Consider the following 21,224-nt stretch of genomic DNA (forward strand, 5'->3'; position numbering starts at 1 on the left):
CTTGGTTCTGTAAGCTGTGAGTTTGTAAATGAATGCTGTTTTCTGAATGTTCCTTCCAGTAATATGTCTGTTTCCCTCCTTTGTTGTTGTTACCTTATATTTTTCTTTTTTCAACAGATCGACAAGACATTTTACAATTCCATTTTAAGGAAAAAATACATCCGTTCACGCTTAATCAGAGTGAGGTATGTGAGATTATAATAAATGCACACAGCTGAGATAAAATGAAATGTACACCAAGCCCAGCTAGAGAGCCATTTGATCTGATTCAGTAAAGTGTATTTTATGTAAGACTGGAGCATAATCCCCAATTGAGCATAATCTTATTCTGAACCATGCCTTCCTTTAGATCTTGATGCAGAAGATAAAATTCAGTCAGTCCAAATTCTATACAAGTTTGCGTTCAGATCTTGAGCAAGCTTTAGCTAATAAAGCAGATATAACTTGAGCTATCTAAAATGAAAAGCATTTTCAAAACTATTTTCTTCACTATAATGCAGATGTCATTTTACTTCTAGTATTGCTACTGTGCTGGGCTTGTCAAGTAAAACCCAAGCATGGCTGTGCTGGTTCAGAAGGTCCCACTTGTCACTGTTGCGTCTCTTAGAATGGGCATAAGTAGGTGCCTAGGGAACAGCAGCAGCACAACAGACATGTATGATAACTGCTTCTTGGTATGCTCCCTACCTCCAGCTATTTACCACTTGGGATTTCCTGAAGTGGTTGTGGTTTGTTTAGCAGCCCCTGGTGGAGTTATTTTCCAAGGACTTGTCCAGTCTCCCCTGGACTCTTGAAATTCGTGCACCTCAGTCCTTTAGTAAGGAGTTACTTGTGAAGAGCCGCCACCTTTGGATCATTCAGTGGCCCCTAGTTCTTGTGCTGGAAGAGGTGATAAAAAGTTAATCTCTATCCCTCCTCTCCACGCAATTAGTGTTATCAGACACTCCCATCATATCCCTTTTCTCTCCTATACCCCGTGAGCTCTACTCTTTTTTTCACTTGAAAGTCCCAGCCTGCTCAGCCATTCTTTGCAGGAACTGTTCCTTGTCACCCTGCTCTGTATCTCTTTCAGGTCTGCTGTCCCTGCTTTTTGAGATGAAGGGGTCAGACCTGTGGTTGGGATTATCATTGAGCAATGTTTTTTTTTTTCTCTTTTATTCTCCGTTCATTTGCCAATAATATCTAATGTTTGATTAGATTTTTTTTTACCAGTGTTGAGTGCTGAAAATAACCTTTTTATAGAACTGTCTGTTGTAATACTAAGCTCTCGTTCCTAAGTGACGGTGCCCATTGCTTTGCAAGTAAACCTTGAACGTCTTAATAATCACGCACTAAAGCGGCAAGACTAATGATAGCAGCCTCAAGATCTTATTCTTGTGAATGTATTTCTCCTTGTTCTTCCATGGTTTGTGACATCCTGCCTCCTGCTCTACCTTAGCTTAATCCCCAGTTAGGCAAATCACACAAGCCATTATTTGAATGTAGCTTTAGGAATATTTTTTGATACTGACTAGAGCATTGTAAGTGTAGACAAGGTGATTTAAGGATCTGAGAGGCCAATCTTTAGGGAGAAGTAATATATTTTTATTACTTCTGGTTCCCAAGGACAGACTGAGGTATTTGCTGTGATGTTTGCTGTGTTGGATGCAAGACTTGTATGTGCCAAAGCTTGTTTGCTTTTTCAAATATACAAGCTTTATGCCTCTCTGCTCAGACTGCAAGCTCTTTTAAGCAGGGTCATTATTGTGAATTTGCTTGGAAAGTACTGTGCATATTTTTTGGCTCAGTGTAAACGATGCATTAGTAATAATGCCCACTGCTCACTGAGAAAGACAACAAATCTTGACCTGGTGCCTTTTGCTCTGGACCTTTGCTATATAGTGAGTAATTCAAGGCGGGTTGTACTTACCTGAGGGTTTCGACAGGTGTGGTGTGCTTGCAAGAGTCGATACAGTAATTCCAGTGTGGCACAGCACAGGAAGAGGAGTGGGGGGAGAGGTGAGGGAACACCTCAGAAATGCAGAGCAACACCCACAGTTGGATCAGATAATATCTGGAAAATAAATGGAGTGGCAATCACGCTGAAGTTGGCACAAAAGGAAAAAACAGCCTGTTGGAAAGTTCACATATAGCTACTCAGTCAGTTATGAGATCCTTGAGGCAAGGAACGTGTCTTTGTGCTCAGCTACAAAACACTCAGCATGCCTTGGTGTGCTCGTAACACATGGCCTTTTATTTGCCCTTCACTGCCGATAGCAGGAATGTCTGTTTCATTTTTGTGCGTGTTCATTTTGAAGATCATAGCCTGATTGCATGACTTCTGTATAAGCTACTTGCCTTCTATTTTTAATTTTCTTATTTTTCCTTTGTATAATTACAAATATCCAAGATAATGAGATGTAAATAGAAGATCATCTCTTTTCCTTTCCTATCAGAACAATGCTTAAGACAGAGCAACCTGCTTTTAGCTCACCCCCTGTATGAAGTAACTGTGATTCCACCTGTTGTGGGTTGTGTCATTGCTTCTTGGCTCAGGTAGGAGGAGGCGCAGGAGAGCAGCTTCTTGGTGCATGCTCTTGTATTCCCTGTGTAATGACCAAGGGTAAGCTATCTGCAAGCACAGAGCAAGATTTACTATGCCAGATTAGACACTTTGGTGTTTGTAGTCTAGCATTCAGTCTCTTGCAGAATCTGATGCTTTAAGGAAAAATAAATACTACTGCTGGGTGAATTCAGTCCGTTAGAAGATTTTTCTTCCTTTTCTTTCCTCTCATCTTGCATCAAAACTGTGGAATTGTGTGTCCTGGTGTGGGTGCTGCTTGTACTTATCAGTGAGATGTTAAAGGCCTCTTTTGTGGTCCATCTCTTGGACTGTGATAAGTAGACTGTAGATATGCTGCTGAGTTTCATCTATTGTTGCATAACGTGAGGTTATTAGTCACATTCTCCCAAGAGGTTGCAGTGGTGGAATTATGTTGTGTGGTCTCTCCTCTTTGCTCAAGTACCTTTTTGAAGACGATTGGAAATTTTTATTCCATGTACGTACAGGGCCCTGGAAAGGTCTGTCTAGATACCATTAACCATGTAACTGATGTTTCTGAAGTCCTGTGTATCCAGCTTTTCATTGCAATCAAATCACTTCATTCCCTCCTGCTGTTGTGTCCCAAGCATGTAGTCAGTGACTGCTTTTTAGACTCCATTATAACCTTGGTCTGGCTATTTATTCACAGAAAGCATCATGCCGCCTTCTAGCCTAAGACGTGTTTGACCATTCAGCATTTCCTTGGATTTCTTTTGGCAATTCCTTCTCTCAAAACTGTACAAAATGTTCAAAAATGTATCTAATCCTTTCTGTTACATTGCCGTTGCTAGAGGAGCTAAGATAAAAACTAAGAAATGCGGAAATGGGCTGAAGGTAACCAGACTGTTTCGTTGGTTTGTAGCCCAGATGCTGATGGTGTGATGGCAGAGGCTTTGCTCACATTCTGGTTCTCCTCCACGGATTCTAGAGAAACATTGCGAGAAAAAGTTGAAAGGATCTTACGGAGGGGCCTGAAAAAATACACAGGGCCCCTGCGAATAAATGTCAGATCTTCTACCATCTCAAGTAAGTATATTACGTCTCCTTTGAAGGGAGTTCTTGCCCTTTTCTGATTGATTGGGACTTGATTTTTTCCCTTCTGATGATGGCTGTTATTGAGTCAGAATGGCAGTCTTTCCTGCTTATTAAGCTAGAACAAAATCAGTGGCAATGTATAAACCCCACCTAAGTCTTTTAAATATGTCTTAAATATGGATAAACAGGAGCAGTTTCTTTGTGGCCTTGCAGTACAGCCTTAGCCTCCCTCCAAACTGCAGTACCAACCTTATGCTACTATCAGGGTAAAGAGTAGGAGCTTCACCACAGTGCTTCAGTACACAGCAACACAAACATGCTCCCTAGGTCTTTGCTTCTCTGAGGAGCCTGAAAGTGCAGAAACTATGCTTGGATGATAGTGGAGAAACAGCCAATGAACTGAAAAAATAATATTTGGTGGGAGGATCAAAATCCTTGCAAGTTTTGCAGGGGAAATGGGAAGAAAGGGAAAATGTTCTTATCTATGTGAATTCTCAGCTGGGGATTTAGCCCCTTCTTTGCAAAGCAGACCTGCATCTGCAGAATATGAACATTAACAGCGCTATCTTTTTGATTTAGTCAATTACCAAACACTGAAAGCTGGGTTTCCCTCTTCTTCTACACTTCTGATCTGTTAGAGAATTTTTGTGCAGGCTTAGACTCTTGTCTCTGACTTGGCTTCAGTTATAGTCAGTCAGCACTTTTTCTGGGTGTCAGACTTTTCAAGAATGAGTTGCTAGTTGAAAGGAAGGGGCGGACACTTGCTCCATTTGTTTTTGCAGACCTTCCGCTCACTCCTAGCACAAGGGTGGGTACTTGCTGCTTGCTTTTCCATATTAGACTGCTTAAACCAACAGAGATCTGCAGAGTCCAGACCGCTGTCTTTAAAGAACAACAAGCCTGGGCCAGATTCCGTGCTGGATGGATCCAGACTTCCTCCCACTCAGAAATGACCAGGAGCAATGTCTTGTTCTGCCTCTTGGTGCTTGAACTGGGCACATTGCATTGTGGCAAAGAAGTGAAACTCAAATATGAGCTGTTGCACCCATTGTTTCTTGATGGGCCAAGCAGTCTTCCCCATTGGAATCACTCAGCATGATAGGTGACATCCCTTTGGGCAAAGAATCACCATTTCTCTGCAGTGTTGTTTATATGCCAGGAGTTCCTGTTCAGCAAAGTGCACATGTAATTTCTCCCAGATAAAAATAGTGTGTGGGCATCAACTAGAAAGAATCAAAGAGCTTTTTGGGTTTTTTTTGTTTTGGTTTTTATGGGTTTTTTTAAGGACAGTCAGGTCATGATTTAGTGAATTTTGAAGCTTCAGTTTAATTTGGTACCTTACATAAAGGATACAATTGGAAGGGGTACAAAAATACTTGTTAGAAAAGGACTGTGATCTTCTCATTGAGTTATCTGATTAGCTGCTTTTATTCAGTCTGGTAAATGTGGGAAGTGACTGACTCAAAACGCTGTTTTAGTTGACCTTGAACTGCACTAGGGCGGTTACAGTAATGCACTAGTTGCTAGTTAAAAAAATTAACTGATATCATTGAATCACAATGTTTTCATTAAATATTTGGTCTCAGTAAAAGATGGCATCTCTGTGTTACTTTGATAAAGTTGTACGATAAACTTCATGTTGCTTTTCTTGGCTCTCCCAGCCTAACCATAAAACACTGACTACTCCTCCTGATAGGTCTACTCCTCATCACAGTACTAGCATTGTGCAACTGTTACATGTGACACAAAGGAACATAAAGAAAACCTTCCCATTTCCGGGAGATGACGATAAAAGGTTCCATTTGGATCTTTCTTTGCTAACAGGATTTCAGCAGTGCTATGAGGCTTAGGCAAGCTCCTGTTGGTGCTGCTGTTTAAGAAAACCAGGTTGACTCAAGTGGAGAGTATAGAATGGAGCACTCCTATGCTTTTAGAGGAGATGTAGGTCTCAATTTATAAAGCTCGTCGTCTTCCTCACACCTGGGAGAAGTGACAATTTTCAACAGATCCTGGAAGTCCAGAGAAGGATCTAGGTTTTGCATTTCCCACTTCTCTCTCCCCTGCTGAAATATCCCGTCCAACATTAGTATTTAAATCAAGGAAAGCTAAGAAGTCCTAGATTTTTTCCATGCTCTGCAGCACTTTTCTAAATCTTGCCTCTTAGCTTTGGTTTTGCCAACTGGAATCCTTGTTTATCTTGAGGCAATCTCAGAACATTTTCATAATGGCTTGTAAAAAATCATTAACCTGTTCATTGTAATCACCTTATCAAAAGATTGTAATTTGCAGACCATGATATAGCTTAATTTAGCTAAGCATAGCTAACTAGTTGAACAAACCCAGGTCAGGCGCTTATTTACATTGCATGCTAGGAGGGTCTGGTAAGGAGAAGCTCCTTAAGTCTTCTTCCCCAGATCTAATCATCTTGTTGTTCAACACCACGTCTCAACTTGCACTTCACTTAAAAGTATTTGTGTTGAGGATCAGCTCCAAAAAACTCCTGCAAATTGGGTGCAACACTTGGGATCTTCAGCTGCAGTTCAGGGCAGCAGTACAAAACTAAGTAGTCTGCCAGACCAGGGTTAGAACTTGCTTTGCCTTTTCATTCTTGAGGATTGGGAATAAAGAGGGGATAAAATATAAAATGACAATGTTTTATTAGTTCATTTTTTTCCAAAAGAGAGAGAACCTGGATCGTACAGATGTGAAAAAATAGCAAGTGTGCAAAACTTAAAGGAAAACAAAATAATATAGTCTCACTGTATCATTGCTGAACAGTAGATGTTCTTTACCTAGGGCTGCAAAAATACATTTGTATTGGGGTATCTTCAGATGTGTTATTACTCAAGTCCCTGCTTTCTTATTTAGCTAGACTTCATAGTTCCCTGGTCAAGAGCAGTGGTATCTCCAGACATCCACTATAGCTTTGATAGAAAATAGGAGGTGATAGAGATCTCTGCACTTGTGTACAAACCCCACTGGAAGCTCAAATGTTTTTCAGTAAATCAAGAGAATCAAGCAAACTAAGTCCTATATTCTCTGAACAGCAGTGCAAGGGCCAGCAAAATGAGATATCAAAGTCGGGTGACTTGGAAACACCCAAGTTAGGACTTGCTTTTCCACTGGCGCTGAAAGAAGAAGGTGTTGCAATTTGTCTTCTGTATAGTTCTGGCACCAAAGAAATCTCCTACAAGGCTGAATTTTTTTTCCCCAGGGTTTCTTGGTTAGAAGTAGTGTCACCTCACAGCCTGGATCCCTATTAAGCAAAGTGTAGAGCAGCTTGCCAGACTATTTCCTTTTGTCAGGTAGGTTGGACGTCTCCCAAAATGTATTTTTGGGAATGTACTTCTGATGTCAGAAAGAAACTGGTTGCAAGATCATTGGCACTGTTCGAAGTGAGTAGGAAGTATTCCCACCTGTTGCACAGCCAAGGGTTTTGACCATGAACAATGAGTCATGAATTGGTTTTGATCAACAAGGCAACTGTTGTTTCTATTTATCTGGCATCTGGGGCTTGCTAAAGCTCCTTACAAATACAAAGTACAGAACCTGGGAGACAGATTCTCACTTCTTTATTGAGTCTTCTGTGGGAGACATGCAGATGAGTGTCTGACCTGGATGACTGAGGAATGTTTCATCGCAAATAATGTATGTAGCAGTCTGGTTTTTTTGTATTTTACTAGCCACAACAGCAGCTTGGAGGAGTGGAACAGGACATCCATCTATACATTGTGAAATACAGTGGACATCTGACATTCCTCCACTTTGATGCCATTAGTTTGGCACAAGGTGGTACATTTCAGTGTTTGCAACAGTCTAGAGAGGCTGACTGAAAAGGGAAGGACTGAAATGTATTTTAAAATGAATATTTTTCAAGGACACTCTTGTGATGAAGGAATTAAGCAGGAAATCATCCTGGCCTGACTTCTTAGGTGACCCAGATAAGTTGATTTAATTAATTTCCTCACTCAATTCTTGTTTTTTCCTTTCTCTGCCTTGCCTGCAGAGGTTGCAAGTGATTTGGGCTGCTCCTACTGTAGTGAGACCTTGATTGCAGCTGCGGCATGAATGTAGGTCAGGAAGAAAAATAATGCTAAAAACTGTATCAGCTTGGATACACGTTACAGAACTGGTACATAGTTCCTCATGCAGATCCCTCTTTGGGCTGCAGGATGCCCAGATGGAGGAGTTGTGAGTATGCTGTGAGGTGTGGACCTCTGTCTGTCCTCATGGACAGAATTAAGATGTGGTTGATGGCAGGGGTGGGTAAAGTCGTGGATGTCAGGTCAGGTCCAGTGGACATAAGTAGGGAGGGAAGGGCTGAGTGACAGGGACAATTAGAGGTACAAAGCCTTTGTCTTGTCTCTACCAGGTTACTCTCCCCTGTTGAAGGAATGAGAATTGCATCGCCTGTATCTAAGCCATGTTTTGCTACTTCTACAAGGGTGCATAACTCTAGGGAGGTAATTCCTGTTGAGAGAGCGGTGAGAATATTGAAAGGGTAGTAGGGAGACGTTTTAGATTGTGTGCGCTATGTAACCACACAAGAGCATGACTTTCCTGGTGAGCCCAAAGCTCATGTTTTGCCATGTTTCAGGAAACTCCTGCATTTCCTTTTGGGTACATTTTTTGGAACATGACTGAATCTGCTGCACTGCTCTCATTCCCATTTCACCCTAGTACCTCAGGCCTTCGTGGTCTTTAACGTAATTAGAGTATTAGAGTAGAGCTGTTATCTCCACCTCTGTCTGCACTGCAGGACAGATGCACTCTGTGACATTCCTCTCAGCTGCCCGGGTTGGTGACCTAGTGAAACTTGCCAGAGATCCTTTTTTTGCCTGCATGCACTGTTGTTACCCTAAATAACACTGAACTAGATGACACTCTGTTTCTGATGCAGCTGAGAATTTTGTAATTCTCTCTCTCTTTGAGGAAATTGTTATTAAAATGTGACAAAGGACAGTGGGGAAAATGCTTCCTCTGCTTCCTGGTGCATTTCACAAAGCTGTGCTTCAAATACATGTCCAAGAATGTGTTGTTAGTACTGAAGCACATACTTTTTCTTAATTTTTTATGTTTACAATCCTCTCCTCCCTTCATACCCCATTTAAGATAATCTTTACCTTGCCTTCTCTGTGTGAAAAAACAACTTACACAAGCAAGATGTGGGAACTTGATATAATAGAGGATGGAACATGCAGTTTGCCTTTGAAGCTAGCAGTTATAATATGACATAGAAAATCACAGGTGGAAACCTTTAAAGAAAATCAAGCTTCTTGTGGGAATCAACACCTGTGAAAAATTATGTAATTGGGTAAAGCTGTATCAGATTTTTAAAACAGATTTCTCATCTTTAATTTTGCAGCTATCTCTGGCCCTTTCCACACTGAAAATGCATAATATCCCCTAATCGTGCATTTGCTTGCCTTGCTTGAACTACTTCAATATAATGTCTGGTCCATTTATGTCACTGAGTTCTATTTTCCTTTTAATATAAACACTGATCTCTGTGGCTAAAATGAAATGAGGCAGTGGACACAAGATTAATTCTTCTAATGCAGTGATACTGATATTATTTAGCGATGTGGCAAAGCGAGCACATTTTTCTGTAGGAATCTCTGAATCCCTCAAAGAGAAGTGGTCACATTCACTTTGCAGTTAACTATGAACCTGCAAACATTTAGATGGTTGCCAAATAGATCCACAGACTTTGGGCACTGACCTCCCTTAGAAATCCTGGCCTTAACTGGCTATTGCATACAAACAATTACCAAAATAAAGATGCTTTCCTACTCTTGCTTACTCCTCTTTTCTTTCCATGTTTGCTCAAACGCATATGTTGATGAGTAAAAAGAAGTTATTTACTGATAAGTTATTAATCTTAAATAGTAACTGCAAGTCACTATTCTCATTAGTTGGAAATTAAGACCAATAATTTAAGTGTGTTTTAAGGTTGTTCCGTTTATTAAATATGCAAAATAACTGTATTAACAAAATTGCTCGTCCAGCTGGAGAACAGAGCCCGCTTCTGAAAGATGGAATCCCTAAGATGCGTTTCAATAGATTGCTGTAATTTTAATTTAAACATTAGTTTTCCTCTTAAGTTAGGCAAGCTTTAATTAAATAGTAAGTTCCATTTTACAGGTAGGCAATGCATGTTCAAGTTGAACTTGTTCTTGTTTACAGTGCAAGCCTGAATACTGTTTTCCTAAATGTGACACAAAACTATTTTTGCAGCTGTATGTGGTTGGGAAAAGATATGACACTTTAATTGTTACTAATTGATGCTTTTTCTTGGTAGTACAAACAACTAGGGCAACTAGTAAATGAGCAGGGCAGCGAATTGTCTCTCGTGCCTTACAAGTGATTGCTTCAAGGCAGGGCTTGCAACATGTTGGCTGGCACAATACGAGCAGCTATGCTGTTGACCAGGCCAAAAATGTCAAGCTAGTGACAAATGAAAGCAAGCCCCTAATGAGGTAGCCCAGTAAGCAACCTGACTTTCAGCAGTATCACGTAACCCAAAGTGCTCCCTGCTTTTGATGGGAACTACTCTGGGCTCATCTTATCTGAAAATAGTGTCAGTTAGTTCAGGTTTCCAAACACATACATGTACTCTGGGTTTGGGATCTTGGTTTTGAGTCCTGGGTATCGTGCCCTTCATTTCACCTGTCCTGATCTGCATGATGGGTTCCTGGGGCTGTTGCTAGACAGACCTGCTTTCACCTCTTAAAAAAACTCCCTTTACTTTCTGGTTTTCTCCATTGCTGTGGTGTTTTCTTTAGTACTTGTGTTCCAGCTCCCAGTGTGGGATACATGGTCATGGTACTGTATCTGGCCGATCTCTAAAGCAAAGCAGTGCTCTTACCCTGGTGAATACAGCACCAAATTTATTGACAGGTGTCACTGGCCTTTTTCCTTCAGCAGTGGGTGGGTGGGAGAGTACATTGGCTGCATAGTTGTGATATATTATAAAATATGCTAAAATTCAAAGCTGTTCAGGCATGGCATTTAAGACTTGCAGTGTGTGTTTGCGGAAGACTTGTTTCTCCAATTACACACAAGTTGGTCCAGCTGGAAGCAATGGGTAACATTTTGCCCATGTGATGTTTGTACTTTTTTCTAGTTGCCTCGTAAAAAGGCAAACAGAGATGTAGACAGGTGCCTTGCATGCATGCCAGTTGCATGACTCACAGCAAAACTCAGTGCAGTGAGAACATGCCAATTGAATTGCTTCCGGCACTGCACTTGAACAAGCTGGTTACTCCTTTTGTCTTCTTGATGTGCTTTGCAACATAATGTAAATGTTAATAATCGACTGCAGGCTTTATAATTAGGCATTATGAGGTAAATGTCTCTCCACCCTGAAAGGAGCTAAAAATGTTATTATCAATATTGCACTTGAAGGCAAGAGGTGCTCTTTGTTGATTACATTTGTTGGTTTCTTACCAGTTTCCAGCTATAAAATATTAGAGTGACCCAAATGAAGAGGTAGTTCTGAAGGTTACATGAATTTCAGGAAAACATTGGATGCTCATCATAGTTGAAATAAATAAATAGGGCCAGATTTTTCAAAGCACTTCTTGCCAATATAAACAGGTAGGTGAGGTAGCCAAATCCTTAGCACAGCTCAGCACCCTTTTTTTTTCCTTGACTTTGTAACTTACCAAACAGTAACGTTTACACCACTGCTGAATCCCTCTGCTGGCCTAGCTTTTACTGTCTGGTATTATTACATTTTGATGTAAGGGATCTTGGCAACAACCAACCATATTATCCATGGAAATTCAGAATACAACCGGCATTCCTGAAATGCAGAAGCACCTGTACTTTAGGGTTTTTCCTCCTTCTTTCATAGGAATTGACAAAGTACAAGTGAGCATTTTTACTGAAAGGGGACCTTACAAGTTGTTGCTTGCCCATCAGTAAAACTTGTTTTTCTTTATTATGTGAAGAGTTCCTGTTTATAGTGAATAAGACTGTCTTATTATATAAATGTCCAATTATAACTCATCTCCCATTCTTACAAAATAAAGCAGTGGCTGTATGCACATATGGCAGCCCTAGCACTGCCTTTGCTCTGTAACATTCCCCGCAGTCAAGCTGTACATGCATGCACTGGAGTTCTGTTTGTTTCCTTTTTCTATCATAATCTGCTTGATGTCATATTAAGAAATGAATGAGTACATGTCTAGTAATGGTGGATTGCAAACATGCAATTCAATCTGCATACTAGGAGGAGTGTCAAGCCCACAAACAAAACACAAGTGATACAAGCACAATGGGCGGCAAGTATGAGCCAGAGCCCTTTGCATTCAAAAGCGACTCCTCCTGGCTTGGTGTGGGTTTGGATCAAAACTACAATATTATTCTGTGTAGCTGCAAAGAGAGAAGAGAAATGAAGTAAGTGGATAAAGACAGGGATCTGCTGAGAAAGGCTATCCAGCCGCAAAATGTGAAGTTGTGGGTGCTGTACAAGAATCACTATATAATTTAAAAATTGTATTGAAAGTGTCTTTTTTTTAATTTTTATTTTTTAAATTTTTGACTGCTGGCAACAAAAATGGTAGCTCTAGTAAAAATAGCATTCTGGAAGAACGGGAATAGGCTTACACTGTGAGCCAATGCTTGTTATTGTCAGCATGAGCATACTGTATTGTCCAGAAACATACAACATGCATATTAAAGGAGGGAATGTATTGCTAGAACCTGCTGTGCCATGCAATAAATTGCTATTAACGCTCTTTCGTAGTATTGATAGTGTACCAGACACCCCGTTCCTCAATAAGAGAGGAAAAAGGAGAGTGGGCCACTGCTATTGTAAGCTGGTATTTGTGCAGTGAAGTCAGTGCCTTCTGATCTCGAAGAGGGCACAGAGTGAGTACCAGATCTTCTCTGGCCCTCACCTGGTGTAAAATGCAGCCAGCTGATTTTTTACAAAAAAGGAACTTCAAAACTTTCCGCTGTAAAAATTTCTCCCCAACAAAATTGTGGATCTTGAGTAATACAGGACTTGTTTTGTCTGTACTCCCCTCCAGAAGCATCAGGGTCCAGCAGGATGGGGGAGACCCTGTGCCTGGTCCTCAGAGGATACTGGCTGGCTGGAGAACAGCAAGCAGCACTGCAGAGAGGAGTGTAATAGCCAGCGCAGGAACGTGACCACATATGAGCTACACTGGTGTCTCTAGCAGTCCCTCTCAGCTGTACCTCCTGCGGTGCCCTGTACTCAAATAGCTGTCGGGTGGGACTACCATGCAGATGGGAAACCTTGTCTGTGCTGTCCTGGCCTTACCCTGACTGTTTGTTTGTTTCAGATATGGAGACAAAAAGAGCAGAAGCCCTCTTCAATGACAGTAAGTGAGGGCTTTTTAAGCCTGGGAAATCTCCAGTTGTTTTAATTAGCATTAACAGTCTCTGAGTGCTTTTCCTGGCCCTTAAAAGTCTTTTCTCCTCCTCCTGTCTAATGAATGTGACCTTGTACTTCACACAGATGAGCCGTGTGTTTAGAAATCCTGCTCAGTCACGAGGAAGCCTTTTTCATTAGTGTCTTCTGGGATACTTAGGAAGACTGGCTTGAAAATAGTGGGGATGGGGTAAAAATCCCTTCTAGAAAAAGTCTACACCCACTGCTGAGTTCCCTGGTCAGTTTTTTTGCAGTGAGATGTTAATTCTGTTAAAAATATTAGCAATTCTGTGAGAAAAGAGCAAATGATGAGAAAAGAGCAAGTGCTGAGGGCTCTGGAGAAATCCCCAGTGTTGGGCAGAGAGGAGACACGCAGGTCCTGCTGCATAAGTGCCTATGGCACGCTTCTGCCTCCAGCAGTGCTGGTGTGGAAGGTGGAGGGTGCATCTTAAATTTAAACCCTGCCATCTAGGAAACAGAGGGCTTAGCCAGTGGGGGCTGAGCACTGTAATGTTCAGGACACTTGTTTATTTACTGGCCTGATCCAGTTGCTGTTGGTACCAGTGAGAGCTTGTACACTGTGTCTGCTTAATTGTGTATTTGGACACGCAGAGACTAAGCCATGTTTCCACGTGAAAGCTAAGACATTTCAGATGACTCCTGGCTGTTTGTAGTAAAGTTGAGTGAGCGAGGAGGACTTTCAATAAATTAAGGAACTTAATTGCTTGGGCTAGTTGACTACTTTAATGTCAGGCACAGCAGCTAGCTGAAAGGTGTACTATAATGTGCTAAAGGCAGGAGACTCCTTATCACGGATTTGAGTGCCTTTTGGATTTGAGCAGATTATAGTTAGAAGCAATCTCTATTAAATTGATTAAAACATGTACTTAAATAGAATACTTCGTCAAGTCTAATGCTGCCTGCACAGGGCAGACACCCTGTCCTTTGTCTCCCTGATATGAAGTATTAGAACTGTATCTTGGAGCAGCCACTGCAGAATCTGTTTCATACATGCTTCTCTTGGATGCTGTAGCATAACAATTCATCTCCACCTTGCTACCTGTTATTTTCCTATACACACATTAAGTGATGATATTCACACCTGAACATGTACCAGCATGTTGTTCAATTGGCGGTTTAAGGATGGCAGCCTAGCAGAGACCTCTAACACAGCCAGCGAGTGAGAAGTGCCCCAAAAGCTGGCAGGATTGGGCACATGCAGAAGAGTTTTTGTAATGGCTTTCTGTGTGCTCTCAGAAATTGGGATTATGTCATTTTCTTTAGTGTGCATAGGAAGGAAGGACCGACCATAAGGAAATGTATAGAGGTTACATCAGCCTGTGATTATAATGAAGATGTTCTGGATTTTGGAATGGCTAATAGCACAAAATTGTTCCTTATGGAAATACAAGGCAGTATGATTGGTCTTCTCAAGGTATTGCTGTAGGGGTCAAGTTGAGGTAGCTTGTTTTAGAGATGTTTTTAAGCTTTCAGAGAAAGAAGTCAGCTTGTCTGGAGACTTAATAGTCATAAAAGGCCATCTTTGCTTACAAGTCAGGTTTCTTTTAACTCTGGGAAGGTTTGATTAGTTCCTTAGCAGCAGGCTGTCAAGTAATGGAAGATTAAACAACATCACTTTTTAGGTCCGTTTTAGGTGCTGGTGTTCTGGGGCACTGATGGAACTGTGAGTTTTTCCCTGTGTTTTTGAACATTGACTGCTCAGGTGGTTGATAGGATTGTGCAGTTTTAGGACCAGTAATTGAGGATTACCAATAGCTTTCAGGAGGGAAACATGCTAGTGCAGACACCCTTATCAATTATGGTATATTCTCCAGTTTTCCCTTCACACGGAAAGTTTGGACAAGTAGATTCAGATTTCACTGATTTCCTTCATTGTGTTTTTAAATCTCAGAACAGGGCAGACTCTACACTGAGCACATGAGTTTCTCAATATTGTATGACTTTTTTTTTTCTTAAATTTATGAACAGCTTTCAATCTGCTGTGTTATTGCTGCTGCTTTTGACTACGAGGAACTGTTAATATAACCTTGTGTAGATCCTAGCAGGAAGGGGCAGAGGTTACACTCTGTATGGCTCCAGTGTTTTGCTTCTGAGGACTTCAAGGGCCCTGGGGCTGGCAGCTCTTCAGTGATGTACTACCGATTTCTGCTTTGTCCCCCTCTGGGTCACTGTCTGCAGGAGACAGGCAGTACAATGATCTGGATTGTGTTGTCACTATGCAAATAATTCTTAGCTCTGTCTCTTTTTCAATGAATTGGGATAGTCCTGTCTGTCAACTTTCCTAATGTCTAGCTGAAATCGGGGCCTGGATGAAAACTAGTGGGTCTTGGTCCAGGTAAGATGGATTTGATGCTGTTTGAATGGGAGAAGACAGCTGAAGCAGCTCTGTCCATTGAGGAAGTTTCTAAAGCTATTGGGGAGCTTCAGCTGCTCCTGAATATCCTGAGTTTAGTGGCTGAAACCATGGATATTTTCCTTTCTTTCTGGGTTTGGAGGATAAATACTTCTTGTCATGGATGCACACCATGCTGGAGGTATCCATGCCTTTGTCATCTTTGGCTTGGATGAGTGTGATGCTCTTCGCCTGAAGTGCCTCTCCATGTCCACTTGCAGACTGCCATTTGTGCAATGTGCAGTTGCCTGTTTCCAGGTGACATCTTGCTGATGTAATCTGCATGCATGCATGGTAAAATCCCATGGCTTGGATCATTCCCATCTTAGATTTTTGCCTTGTTCATGTTTCATCCTAATGACGAATTACCTGGGACATTAAAGTTGGCAGTCCCTATATTTGGGAATTGGCTTGGGTGTGTGGTGAAGGTTTTGATTCCTGATTGGGGCTGCTCATGCAGCTAAGCCTGAATGGTTGACCATCATGGCTTTCCATAATAGTCAGTTGTTCATTCAGGCTTCTAACAGAATGGGTTGTGCATGAGGATCTCTGATCTGGGGGGCTGGTGGAAGGTACGTTTTCTTGTTGATGTTAATACTGTTAGAGAACCTAGGTGGTGTGTAGTTTTACACGTCTTCCACAGCCATTGGCAGGCATATTTACTAAACAGAAGAATAGCTAATACACTCTTTTTCCTTTTTGACAGTCTGTGGGTTACGGCAGAATAGATCAGTCAAGTCAATGGCAAAATCATCATCGTTGCGAATAGTCGGTGGATTGTCTTCTGCAGAGACTGGGGACTGGCCGTGGCAAGCTAGTTTGCAGTACAATAATATCCATCGCTGTGGTGCAACACTCATCAGCAATACATGGCTTGTATCTGCAGCTCACTGCTTCAGAGAGTAAGTTCCCATCTTAGAGAGAATCTGCAGCAGAATGTGCCCCATGTGTATCAAGTTGTGTGGTTTTCCAGATTTGCACCACACCCCTGAATGTTTCCAGGGGAACAATTTTCTGCCTTGGAGGAGAAAAGTCAGGGTTAAGCAGACCCATCACTTGAATGTTTGAATGAGAAATTAAAGACTGACTCTTTGGAGCAGAACTGGCAATTGTGTGAGTGGAAATCAATAGTCATTTGGCAAAGAAGTGCAGAAAAAGTAATGTGACTGAAATGGCAGAGTATTTGTTTCCTGTTGCACTAAATGTTTCTAAAAGTGCTCCTTCGTGTTACAACTAGGTTGCTGCTGCAAGCTGCTACCAGAAGTTATAATCCCACATTCCTACCCCTCCATTCTGCCATGCACTCCCAGCACTTTTTTGTTTCAAGCATGGCAATTGTGAAGCTGCAGGGCATATAAGATGGAACAGCTGATTGTACAGATTATTAACATGCAAAAAGAGTAACAGGTGAAGAGTTTTCTAGCAGAATAACTTTTTGATTTGATTCCACCCTGCAGCCACACAATGGCTAGATCAGGGACAAGGAGCAGGGGAGGAGTATGAGACCATGGTTGAGGAGGGAATGCAGGATTGCCCTCTTCTAAGCAGCAGCCCACAATTACATGGGACACCGTGTTATGGAAAGTGGTGGATGCCTTAAGAATCCAGTAGGGAGCTGGCTTGAAGGAGCTTAACAATAAAGGTGCTCACCAAGTTTAAAGACCTGAACGCTTATATTTACAGCTAAATACTTACAGCACTCTTACCTTTTTCAGCATGAGTCACCCTCAGAAGTGGACTGCTACTTTTGGAGCTCTTTTGAAGCCACCAAGCTTGAAACGATCAGTCAAGACTATTATTATTCATGAAAAGTACCGCTACCCAGAACATGATTATGACATTGCACTTGTGCAGCTCTCTAAACAAGTTGAGTTTACAAGTAGCATACACCGCGTTTGTCTGCCTGAGCCATCTCAGACTTTCCCCTACAATATTTATGCTGTCATCACAGGCTGGGGAGCACTTACCAATGATGGTGAGTCCTGAGTCTACCAGGTGACCTGTATGTTACATAAACAGTGACTCTGATCTACTACTGAATTGATACCACTTCTGTAGCCATATGTTGTATGACAGCAAGCCTAATGCTTTGTCTATAAGCAATAGGTTTGTTTAATCGTAAGCAGCAGTTTCTTATTCTAAAATTAGACTGGACAAAAACAGAGCTACAATCCACTGAAGCAGAAAACAGGAAGACGACTGTTCTCTTTTTACAGCCTTTCCATTTCATATTGTAAATTCTTAAGTGTCATGGTTTAGCTTCAGTCAGCAACTAAGCACTACAGAGCTGCTCACTCACCCTCCACCCCCAGGTGGGATGAGGGAGAGAATCAGAAGAGCAAAAGTAAGAAAACTCATGGGTTGAGATAAGAACAGTTTAATAATTGGGAAAAAGAAAAATAATAATAATAAAAAATTGTAATGAAAACAACAAGACAGTGAGAGAGGAACAAAACCCGGGGGGGGGGGAACCAACCAAAAACAAGTGACGCAACCACTCACCACCTGTTGACCAATGCCCAGCCAGTCCCCCAGCAGTGATTGCCACTCCCCAGCCAACTCCCCCCAGTTTATATACTAAGCATGACATCATATGGTATGGAATAGCCCTTTGGTCAGTTGGGGTCAGCTGTCCTGGCTGTGCCCCCTCCCAGCTTCTTGTGCACCTGGCAGAGCGTGGGAAGCTGACAAGTCCTTGACTAGTGTAAACATTACTTAGCAACAACTAAAACATCAGTGTGATATCAACATTATTCTCATACTAAATCCAAAACACAGCACTATACTAGCTACTAGGAAGAAAATTAACCCTGTCCCAGCTGAAACCAGGACAGTAAGACAGGTAGTCCAGCCAATGCATGTGTTTATATAGCACCTAAAAAATATTCTCCCAGCCCTAGCCAGAAGCTACAGATAACTGTGGGCTTTCAGGTAAATGTGCAGAGTGAGCTGCAGATGGTGACTTACCCAAGCTTGCACTCTTATTGGGCCATGCTAGGAGTAGATTTAGCAATGGAACCAAGATGTCTTAATTTTGTATCATCTGCCCAAATTGCTAGGTAATTTGTGTTCCATGGCATGATATGGAACATGTATAAAATATATGGTTTTTCACTTAAGACACTATGTACCATGCAATCGTTACTTCCATCTTAATAGTACAGGTCCTAAATGAGACTATGAGTATGTACATTTTTCTTAAGGGCCTAACCTAGACAGATCAACAAGGAAAACCTCCTCATTAAACCAAGTCAAGCTGGTCCTCCATGAGAGAACATTAAATGCTCTTCCTGTATCTTAACTACTGCAAAGTAATTCTGTTTATAAATACCCAAACTATATTTTCCCTCAGGTCCAACTCCAAATGCTCTTCAGGAAGCAACAGTGAAACTTATCGACTCAAACACTTGCAACAGAAGAGAAGTGTACGATGGGGACATAACACCCAGGATGTTGTGTGCTGGGTACTTGGAAGGAGGAGTAGATGCTTGTCAGGTAACTGTAGCTGAAAATTAGAAAGGAAAACTATTTTAATGCTGACTCCAGTATCTGGTTGACTAACTCTTAACTGACAGTGTATTAGTCCTTTAAATAGGCTCCATTCAAACAGGAATTAAGTTGTAAAATGAAATAGCATTTAGTACACATCATTTAGCACATAAAACCCATACTAAGAGAGCTAAATTAGTAAAACATTCAGAATTTAAACCTTTCATAGCATGAAATGAAATTCTTATTCTTTAACTCAGAATAGCTGCTACAAGCCCATTTGCTTCTCATAATTTCTTGTGTGTGAAATCTAGCTAACAATTTGCTTGCAAAGTGATATGACAAGATATTGACAGAGATGCTAAATGCTGAAATACTAAATAGGAGCTAAAAATTAAATGTCTCAAGTAGCCAAGACCAGGCTTCTGTACAGTTGGGAAGGAAGAATTTTAAGAATGTAGCAGTTAAGTTGGCAGCAAAAATGCAATATCACTCATTGAAATTAAATTCTGGACTGGATCATCTCATAACAGATGTGTTATGAGATGATCTTTGGTAACAGACTTGCATCAGTGGAAGGAAAACTGTCTGAAACAAAGATAACTATAAGAAAGCTAGGTGTAAATGGAGTCGTGAGGATACATGCATGGTGCAGGCTTGCAAATGTTGCAAGGAAATGCTTATGTTCAAACAAAAATACTTCCATACCATTAACTTTTGAAAAGGTAATTTCTACTTGTTATTTACAAATAATGTACTCGTAAGTGCTGGTTCAAAACAGACCCTTTCCAGAATCCCAGTCCTACAGATTTATGCCCAAAGCAAAACTCCCTGCAGAATAAGTCTGGGAGGCTCAATTTCTCTGTTCCTGTCTGGCTCAGCATTGAAGAGACCTGAACTGAAGGGTGCAACTGCTGTTTATTTCAGTAAAGCATTTTGGTGGAAGATGGGGAATTTGGTCTGTTGTGTGAGGATTGCCTTTCAGCCTGTAAGGTTTCCAGTTTAACTATTATTACCATGTCATGCTATTAACAGTATCTGAATTCAGCCTTTGAAAGTGGCTAACATCTTAAGGAGATATTGTTTAATTAGAAGACCAAGTTCCTGATGAAATCCTTTTTGAAATGTTATTGCTGCAAGTAACTAAAAGAATTTGTTGAAAGGATAGTAGTTACTGTAAAAAAAAAAGTTCCTGTTGGCTTATATCGCTGTATATATTTGTGTTTCCCTACTTTGTACAAGGAGAAGACAAGGCAGGTGGGAAGCAGCATTTCACAAAACAGAAGAGAAGCTTTCTTTTTACTGTAAAACCACAGAGATGGGTCAGGAGGTTACATGGCAAACAGGAAAAAGCCACAGACCTCTGACTCAAGTTTCAGAAACAGCCTGGATTCTGCACAAATGGCAGCTCTTGAAATACTGCTTGCTTTCTTCTCTTATTGGACACACCCTCCTGTCTATGGAGAGAATTATATTTTCCCTTCTGATTAATTAAATCTTTTTTTTTTTTCCCCTCCTCTTTCTCCAGGGGGACTCTGGGGGACCACTGGTTACTCCAGACTCTAGACTGATGTGGTACCTCGTGGGAATAGTGAGCTGGGGAGACGAATGTGCCAAACCAAATAAACCTGGAGTTTACACACGAGTGACTTATTTCCGAGACTGGATTACCTCAAAAACTGACATCTAATTCCAAAATCAAAAATGGATTTAACTACATAGACTACATGTAACTCATATTTGTCTGTAATTCTGAAAGGGTATTTTTTTTAGTATATATATTCCTGTGTAGTTTTGGTTGAAGCAACCTTTGCCCACAGCAAGCTCTATCTTTGCTGTCAGAGATCCTAACCCCTTGTGAATTCATACTAAACATATGAGATTGCCTGCCTTGTCTTTGAGCCTTGAAACATTCTCACTTATCAGAAATTATGAACTGATGTCATTAAACTAACATTTAAAAGCTACCCATTTACCTGCTTTATAATTACTTTTTCCAAGGAAAAAAAAAAGAAATTTTTCTTCAGCCATGGCTGAGGTCTGAAGCTGAACCTTCTTCCTCCAGTGAAGCAAATGCTGTCACAGCTGTGTTTCTAGCAAAGTGAACCCTTGATTATTCTTGTTAGAGACTATCATCTGCACAGACTGCAGCTGAGACCCTGGATGCTCACCCTGCTCAGTGGCCTTGATAGCTAACAGTGGATCAGCCAGGACTGAGGGTAGGTCCTAGCTAATGAAAAGAATTTCTGTGCTTGCAGTAAGTCGGAAGGGAAAAGAGAAAAGCTTGATGTTCTTCTTTGTAA

The 21,224-nt window shown here is 41.1% G+C and overlaps 1 protein-coding gene across 1 annotated transcript in view; it reads left to right on the plus strand.

The window, feature by feature from the left end:
• Positions 1 to 20,611, plus strand: part of LOC140652059 (transmembrane protease serine 11E-like) — a 42,678-nt gene extending 22,067 nt beyond the window's left edge. The window contains exons 4-10 of the mRNA XM_072862342.1: positions 118 to 185; positions 3,444 to 3,607; positions 12,931 to 12,969; positions 16,139 to 16,334; positions 17,148 to 17,407; positions 18,785 to 18,927; positions 20,450 to 20,611. Of these exons, the coding sequence (XP_072718443.1) occupies positions 118 to 185; positions 3,444 to 3,607; positions 12,931 to 12,969; positions 16,139 to 16,334; positions 17,148 to 17,407; positions 18,785 to 18,927; positions 20,450 to 20,611 (1,032 nt within the window). The remainder of the gene's footprint in view (positions 1 to 117; positions 186 to 3,443; positions 3,608 to 12,930; positions 12,970 to 16,138; positions 16,335 to 17,147; positions 17,408 to 18,784; positions 18,928 to 20,449) is intronic.
• The last annotated feature ends 613 nt before the right edge of the window (positions 20,612 to 21,224 follow it).

The sequence above is a fragment of the Ciconia boyciana genome, chromosome 5 (assembly GCF_034638445.1).
Source record: "Ciconia boyciana chromosome 5, ASM3463844v1, whole genome shotgun sequence".
NCBI lineage: Eukaryota > Metazoa > Chordata > Aves > Ciconiiformes > Ciconiidae > Ciconia > Ciconia boyciana.